Source organism: Saccoglossus kowalevskii, chromosome 21 (genome assembly GCF_978046115.1).
Source record: "Saccoglossus kowalevskii chromosome 21, keSacKowa6.1, whole genome shotgun sequence".
Taxonomy (NCBI): domain Eukaryota; kingdom Metazoa; phylum Hemichordata; class Enteropneusta; family Harrimaniidae; genus Saccoglossus; species Saccoglossus kowalevskii.
In genome coordinates, this window is record NC_140661.1 from 21,605,265 (window position 1) to 21,614,475 (window position 9,211).

Consider the following 9,211-nt stretch of genomic DNA (forward strand, 5'->3'; position numbering starts at 1 on the left):
ATTACCCCGGGCACGCGCCCAGGGGCCTGAACATACAAAATCTGGAAAAATTGGGGGTGGGCGCTTACCCGAGGTCCACCCCAAAAAGTTGTTTTTGTGATCGTATGATAAGGTCAAATAAAGGAATGCTTTCGTACACTTTGTACATATACTTATTTCTTGATTTATGCGAGGTTTCAATAAACGTGAGCACTCGGTCAAGAACTGTTGTAACACTAAGACATGTGGTCGAATTTTAAGAATAAAACTTGTTTTATGTCAGCGAATGAAGTTGTATTACTCACTGAAATTGGCTACAAAGTATGGAAGTATTGTAATCAATGCACGGTTACTTTTTTTAGTAACCGTGATCAGTGCAAGTTGAAACGGCCGGGAAAAACTACCGCTTGTAATTCAAGATGGCGATGACCTCATTAGCATAATTCGTATTGTAATTACTGAAGAATAGCAGACAGGGTTATGAAACAAATAAACCTTTTATTACTGACGTGAAATGTTTACAAACTATTGTGAATACATAAACATATCCAAATGGCGATACATAAAAAAACAGACTGAAAATAAACTCTGGTCGACCTCATTAACATGATTTATTCACGCACCCACACACATGACACAATTACAAAAATAACGATAATGCAACAAGTTCCCATCGTCGGCATGCCTCATTATGGTTATCGTAATGGACTTGAGGTCGGCAAAATGTTTTTCCTTCAACGACAGAAAAATAATCTACATGACGGTAATGCCATAGCTGTGATGAAGGATGGAAAGAAAGTAGCAAGTTTACGACGTGATGTCTCAAAAGTGCGAGCTCCTGTTATGGATTCACAGTCAGCGAAATGCTACGTTTTGAAATCAAAGCTAAGTGCTTCAAACCACTCACCAAGGTATGGATCGTTGCAATATTGCAATATTGGATTCGTCGTGAATGAAGAAAAAGCGGAACGTGTGCGCCACATGCTGTGTGGTTCATCTTACGTCGTTCCAATGAGTTTTTACGTAAAAACACAAACAAAACGGTCCTTTTCAGGGCCACAACACACTCCAATCAAAGAAAGCTTAGAAAGAACTCCCGTATGCTGAGAGTATTGAAGACACATTAAAAATTAATTCAAAATTACCTGTACATGAGATATTGATGGAAAAGCTGAAAACTAATTATGTACATCAGGTAACTAATATGAACAGAACAGAACAGAACAAAAAAATTATGAATTATTATGCTAATTAGAGAATTAATATGAACAAATTTTAACCCAAAATTAATCAGGCCTGCCTATTGTCCTAGAGCATTTATGTACCAAATTTTATTCAAATGTGATGATCAGTAATTGAGATATCAGTGTTAATTAATTATGTTAATTAGGTGATTAATAAGCATAAATATTTACCAAAAACTAATTGGGTTTCTGCATAGTTCTCTTTAAAAGTTTCATTAAAATCCAATTTGTGGTTCTTTATATATCAGTGGAACATTATGCAAATTAGATAATTAATATCCAATTAAAACTAATATTATATTTGCATAATCCTAGAAGATCTATGTACTACTTGAAATATCAAAAGCTGAAAATTAATTAATTATGCAAATTAGCTAATTAATATATACTAATATTAGCCTAAAACTATCAGGTCTGTGCAGTGTCCTATGATGTCTATGTACCAAATTTCATTGAAATGTGATGATTACTACTTGAAATATCAGAAGCTGAAAATTAATTAATTATGCTAATTAGATAATTAATATGTACTCGTATTACCCTAAAAACTATCAGGTCTGTGCAGTGTCCTATGACATCTATGTACCAAATTTCATTGAAATGTGATGATTACTACTTGAAATATCAAAAGCTGAAAATTAATTATTTATGCAAATTAGGTAATTAATATATACTGATATTACCCAAAAAACTATCAGGTCTGTGCAGTGCCCTATGACATCTATGTACCAAATTTCATTGAAATGTGATGATTACTACTTGAAATATCAAAAGCTGAAAATTAATTATTTATGCAAATTAGGTAATTAATATATACTGATATTACCCTAAAAACTATCAGGTCTGTGCAGTGTCCTATGACATCTATGTACCAAGTGTCATTGAAATGTGATTATTAGTACTTGAGATATCAGTGGAAAAGCTGAAAATTGATTAATCATTATGCAAATTAGGTAATTAATATTGCACAGATTTTTACCCAAAACTGATCAAATCTGCGCATTAGTTTGGAGCATCTGTGTGCCAAGTTTCATCAAAATCCAATGAGTGGTTCTTCAGATATCAGTGGAACAGTCATGAAACAGCTGCAAATTAGGTAATTAATATGCATGGATTTTTACCAAAACCTAATCAAATCTGCGCATTGGCAAGTTTCATCAAAAACTGATGTATGGTTCTTGAGATATCAGTGGAACAGACGGACACACATACACACACACACATACAGACACACATACACACACACACACACACACATACAGACACACTAACTGCAAAGACTCCCTTTTTGTGCTTCGCACACGGGAGTCAAAAAGAGAACTACCATAACAAACACACTATTTAAATAAATCAAACACGTTCGTTTTTGACAAATAAAACCCTGTTCTTAGCTAAAAATCACCCTGGGCGTTTAACCAAGGATGTCCCCAACATGTAACTTTTGTGAAAACAGGGGGGTGGGCGCTTGCCCAGGGAGGGGCGCGTGCCCGGGGTAATACGGTAGTTTTTTGAAAAGAGGAGCAGCATGGGAATACGAATCAGAGAAAGTGATGAGGCGTACTATTTTTTTCTGTAAGAGATATATTGGTTGCAGTAGAGTAGCATATGTAATACCCCAGATTTCCAGGCAATATGTAATGTGTGGTAGAATTAAGGAATTGTATAAGAGAATTTGGATATTCCTAGGTACAAAATGACGTAGTTGTGAAATTAATCCAATTTTTGGTGCGATAACTTTGCAAATTTATTCAATGTGGGCTTTCTATGACATATTCTGGTCAATGGAGATGCCAAGGTAATTGACAACATATACGCCCTCTATCGGTGACCCGTTAATTTCCAGGCTGCCCTCAGTAGTGACCCATCTGTCGCATACGACTTATTTACCACTTCCGTGTCACTGAGAATGTTCTAGAACCACACTGTGTCTGGGTGGAATATTCTATATTTTTAAGAAAATGGTTGAATAGGTAATAAAATACTGTAGGAGGCAATAGAAGGTAATGGAACATTCTAGAAATTGGTAGTAAGTTCAAGACTCATTATGTATGCTGATGTAATGGTCTATTTATAGACAGTGCGGGTATATATAGGGGAGTTGTTCAGCAATGAGATCAGATCGGATATCTCGTTGAATTGTATTGGAGTTTAAGTATCTAGTTATTGGAGTAGTGGAGTTTTACCACGTTATTGTACTTGATGTTTGCAGAGTATAATAATAATAGTATAATAAACCTCATCTGTTGGCTCCGTGTTCGTATTTTATCATCGCCGCCAGGGAAGTCTTTCTGTTACTGTTGCCATTTTGGTATTTGAACCATCACACCTGTACTATACCAATTACGGTAATATTACGTTGTGTGTGACACCATCGTTGTGGTGTTTTAATTATCATGTAATTTGTTTTTTCAGAATTAATAGTAAGTTTGTTAACACTGCACCATGCACGAACCCTTTGAAAGTCATTATCAATTTCTGAGAGATTGATTTTATTGTTTGGAATGAATTTAAATAGGTTAGTATCGTCAGCAAAGAGTCGAAAATGAAAGGAATTGGTAGAGTTGGCTATATCATTAATATATATTAGAAAGAAGATTGGGCCTAGAATCGACCCTTGCGGAACCCTGCAGGTAATAGGTCGTGGCAAAGATGAAGTGTTTTCAATACATACAAATTGTTGGCGATTACAAAATTAGTTTTTAAACCATAATAGAGGAAGACCTCTAATACCATAATGTTCTAGTTTGTAGCACAGTATTTCATGATTAATGGTGTCAAAGGCTTTTTTGAGATTGATAAAAATACCAAAGGTGATATGGCCGAGGTCCAGTTTGTCAGCTAGAAAGAGCGAGTCACATTCTCTTTCAAGTTTTCTTGGCAAAGTATTGTAAAACTGTACGAAGAAAATAGATTTTAACAGCAATTCCAAACAAAAATGTGCATCTCGTAAATTTTTTTTAAACATTTTATGATTGTTTTATTTTCTTGTCCACATTATTGCAATCCTACATCTTTGATATCAGCGACTGGCTCATGAAAATTCAGAAAATTTAACTAAGAAATTTTGATATTGTGTCAAGTGAAAGGCTCCATCAAATAAGAGATAAAGAAGAAATAATGGAGAGGGTAGCCAACTTGTTTCCATGGAAACAATAATTGTGTAATTTCCCATCTAGTTAACACATTGCCTGTTATGTCGATGTTGTTATACACCAGTCATTTTTCATCTGTGGAAGTATTCAAAAGGCATTTGGTTGCACTACTTTTGTCAGTCATTTTGAGAAATCACTAAAACAAACAATAATAGGGAATAATTAGAATTTTAGATAAATACTTTGATGATAAATTTGTCATGTCAATCCTTGATATTGTAAAATTTACAAAATCAGCCGTAAAGAGTGTTGGAATAATCACATGCTCAGTTCACATGCGAGTACTATCTCTAGTTGTTCCATACATCCTGGCTTGCCCCGTTGTCTATAGAGTTCTGCTGTGATTAGAATGATGGACCTTGCGTATTAAAGATTTAAATTCTACGCTCGGTAACATTTCACCTTCTTCTCCCACTTCAGATAATGTTCAGAAAGAATTGACAAAAGAGAAGTTGCAGAGAGAAGATGAAATCATGCTGGCAATCGCTGGACTTAAACAGGTTTGTCTTTTTTGTATTAAATAAACAATGTTGCTTTGTATAAATTAGTTGCGGTATATGTTTTGTAGAACCATTAATATTAACACAGTGACGTAATTTTACCGACCTGCACGCGTATTTCAAGTTAAAAACGCTGTGTGTGCCTTACGAGTTTGTAATCTACTGTGACAATGCTACTCATAAGTTGTATACATTACATGTGTATTTAACATCAACATCAGTGAATAAAACAATTATTTTATCTGAACTGATTCTTGCTATAACCAGCCACTGCTTATAATCTGGTACTGAGAAATGCAACATTTGTTTCATGAAAACGTGATGCCACGTAGAAAGCACACGGACTGTTTGACACATTAGCAAGTAGATACTCCGATGTTATTGTGTAACCATGGCAACAATTTCACCACTCTTCACAGGTAAGAGATATCCTTAAAGGTACTCTAAAGTTTTCTCGGAATTTACTTGACGATGAAGACGAGATCGTAATCAGCGATGATCACTACGGACTGAATCTAGATGGGGAGTCATCTGATCAGTCATCTGATCAGTCAGCTGACCAGTCAGCTGACCAATTAGAGACAGTCCTGTCAGGTGACATTGCTGTCGACCAAACTGATCAATCTTCAGTGTCAGCTGATCAGTCTTCTGACCAAACGGAGACAGCTCTCCCAAAAGGCACAGACTCTACAAATTCGCAGGATTTTGTTTTTCTTGATGGAGAACCTGGAAATGGAACTGCAAGCCAGCATGATGATGCTCTGGAATGTAACCGTGGTGACAAATTGATGGTGGACAATAGCGAAACTCAGTCGGCAGAAATCAATGATTTGGACTACTCAATATTGAACATTGATGGTAATCTTTCAAATACGACAACAAAATGAGAACTTTTTTCTGACTCATGAACTTGCTCTGTGTACATATATCACTTTATTGTGGCACAAATTTTAATAGCGTGTTTGTTTGTTTTAAACCACGGGAGAAAATTATTTTCTTCTTGTGCTTATCATTATCTAAATTACCAGAACTTTGGGTTTTTGTGTTTTAACTATCCATAAGTTTGTGAATGTACGTCTGTCTGTATTGGTTGAATGTTAGTGAACAACAAATGGAGTTGTAATCATACAATTTTAATATTCAGTATATGTTGTACTGTGTATTTATGCGCCTTTTCACCACTTTTGTGAATATTTACAACATTAATTTAGATCCAAACATCAAAGGTTTTAAGTCACACACTGCAAGTGTTGTCAAATCATGTCTGGTCTCTCGAGAAGCAATGTAGAAAAATTTTGAAAAAAAGAGAACCAGTTTAAATATTTACTTGTCAGGAAAACCGCGACTGAGTTCGATTAGTGATTCTATTTTTTTATACTACAGGGAAATTTCTATTTTGTGTTTTAGATGTACATTTCTAGTGTTGATACAAATGCTCAGCGGATGCAAAACACTCTAGTTAATACTTGACTACCCAAGCCTTTTATTTGAGTGTAACTTTAGTTAAAACAAACTGGTTTTGAAATGGTGGACAGACACATTTAGAGTAAGTACTCCATCGAATCAACTTCCTCTATTGTACCAGTACCAGGGTGGTTGAATCAACATTTTGGTACATGTACAGTGATTTTCATAAGGGCATTAATGTTTTCATTCAAATCCATTAAAGATGCTTTAATTGGCTATAAATGCAAATTTGGTAACACCCATGAGTCTTTGCAAGTCTCTTTCAGTCATTGGCTAAATTACTACTATGCATCAGTGTTGTGATTGGTCAAGTTGTTTTCAACTGACCGTCTTAGAAAATTTTTAAATATTCATGCCTTCATGAAATTCACTGTAAATACTGTTATGTCCAGTATACCATTTGATTTTTATAAAAAAAATATAAAAGCTGTGTTAAATTTATAACATTTTGGGTAGTTGGCTCTATGTTAAAAATTACCCAAGTTTTGACATTGCTGTCTGTAGGGAGTTTAGCCCTTTGAGCACCAAATTTCCCAGTTATATTTGTTCAAATTTTCTGCAACTGTCACTGAATTCAATCTTCATTTTAGACTAAAACAGACAAAATGTGACCTCGCTTTTGGTTTTTGATAAAAAAAAATTGAAATATTTCATTTGAAAAAGAGCAGACTATAAATACTACTATTTTGTGGATGGTGACTGAAGTCAACTTTGGTGCTCAATAGGTTAGGTTAATGTTGTCTGACCTGACAATTCAGATCAAAATGCAAAAAAAAAAAATGTTGGGAAATAGTATTCAACCTTAGTGCAATCTTTACTGCCATTTTCAATGTGTAATCGTTCGCCACAAAGTAGTCCTGTTTAATATCTGTGTTTTCATAGATATTTTTAATATTTGATCGTAATCTCATTGAAATATACTTTTTATCCCTGAGAGAAAATTACAGAGACCTGCAATATTTATACAAAATGTTGTACCCGTTTGTAAACAAGGCTGATTTAAAAAAAAAAAAAAAAAGTTTGTTCACTGATGTGTTACGAGTGTAACCAGAAATAAACCGATTGATTTTCATTATAATTAGTAATTGCATGTACTGGTATATCATTAACTTGTTTCTGGTGCTCAGTTTGTTCCCCAGTTGTCAGCACACTCTACCAATCAAATTTTGATTTTTGTAACCCTCTTTTCAAATAAATCATTCTCTGTCTGTTGTCTCTTTCAGAACTGTAATTTTAAAGCCTAAGTATAGCGGGACAAATTTTGTTTACATAATAACCATGCGACAACAAAAATGGCGAAACTTGTATCCATTCAATCCGTGATTGCGAGAGCACACTTCGGAATTTCTGGGTGAAATTTGTCTCGTGCATTGTCTGTAATAAAGTCCATTTAAAAATGTCTCGATAATCAAGACCTATTTCTACGCAGGTTTGTTTTTTTTGTCCCCTAATTATATTATTTCGCACATCTAATAGACTATTATTCTGTGACAAAACCCAAACATATTTCGCACCGTCGTTATCTTTTGAACGACAAGTGCGAGTTTGAATGTCCTAGCCCGAAATAAAATGGTCACCAGTTGGTCATTTTGAGTCAAGTCATGAAAGTAACGTACATCAGCAAAAACTCCACCAGGCACATTTGAGAATCAAATATGTCAAAGGTCAACAAATGTGCATACATTTACAATTATGTCTAGTCTTTCTAACAATCTTGCAAGTTCCACCATTTCCAAGAAAGAACACAAGAAGTGGGCCATTTTCAAATCAAATCACAAAACAAACTGACATGCAAACAAAGAAAATTGGCATTCACATGAACCATTATGCCTGCCTTTGCACTCAATTTATATACAATTAAGTACATTAAAGGAAACTCGGGGGGAAAAAAATCCTGTATGCCGAGAGTATTGGACACAAGTTAAAATTAATGTCTTTTAAACAAGGAGCTTAGCAACTAATATTTGTATGCTGTTTGAGATGAACAATGTGATCCGCATTATCAAAATTTATACTAACACAAAATACATTTGATTTTACATATTCGGTTTTCAGTTCAATTCCACAGCATCTCTACCACATTTTTTGAGATTTCAGAAGTAGATAATCAATACATGTTTTTTTTCAACATTAAATTAAACTAATCGTATCTGGATTGACACAATGAACTAAATATGAAAATATTATGCATAGATTTAGGTTTGTGTATTGTTCCAGGGCACACATGTATGAAGTTTTATTATGTGGTAATTAATCCTAACAAGCAGCCTCTCTTCACTGTTCGCAATGCACATTTAACAAGTCATTGAAAATGACACAGTCCCCGTTAAATTTTGGCAAGTTCTCTTTGTGCTCGTCATATTAAAGCAGAGGGGTTGTCGCGAGCGTGTCATTGAAACTTGAGTTCCAAGTGGCGTATACAACAGATTGTTTATTTACATCAAAACACGAGTTCATTGTAGTAGTATTATGGCCAAAAATAAAAACAGCCATTATTCGGCCATCTTTGATCTGATTATGAAACACACTGATATGTATGATGTATGTGTTACATAAATTGTGGAAATATAGCAGTAAGGCCAAAAAGTCAGATGGCTGTCAATCGGCCATCCTTGACCAGATTTTGAAACAAATTGTTATGGACATGCATCCTAACATGTATGTGCCAAATTTGAATGAAAACTGACAGAGCACGTCCAAGATACCGCATAAAAAAAAAAAAAAGATGCCTGCCAGTCGACCATCTTTGATCCAATTGCGAAATAAATAGTCATGGACATGTATCCTAACATGTATAATCTATGTACCAAGTTTGAATGACAACTGACAAAGCATGTCCAAAATGCAACATTTTCAAAAAACAAGATGG

General features: G+C 34.6%; 1 protein-coding gene across 5 annotated transcripts in view; it reads left to right on the forward strand.

Annotated features, from left to right (window-relative positions):
• The window catches only part of LOC100372291 (TBC1 domain family member 5-like), a 39,209-nt gene extending 31,642 nt beyond the window's left edge, over positions 1–7,567 (forward strand). For all 5 annotated transcript variants that reach the window (XM_085495310.1, XM_085495309.1, XM_085495312.1 and 2 more), the window contains 2 exons: positions 4,796–4,875; positions 5,295–7,567. In XM_085495310.1, the coding sequence (XP_085351436.1) occupies positions 4,796–4,875; positions 5,295–5,762 (548 nt within the window). In that variant the 3' untranslated portion in view covers positions 5,763–7,567. The remainder of the gene's footprint in view (positions 1–4,795; positions 4,876–5,294) is intronic.
• The last annotated feature ends 1,644 nt before the right edge of the window (positions 7,568–9,211 follow it).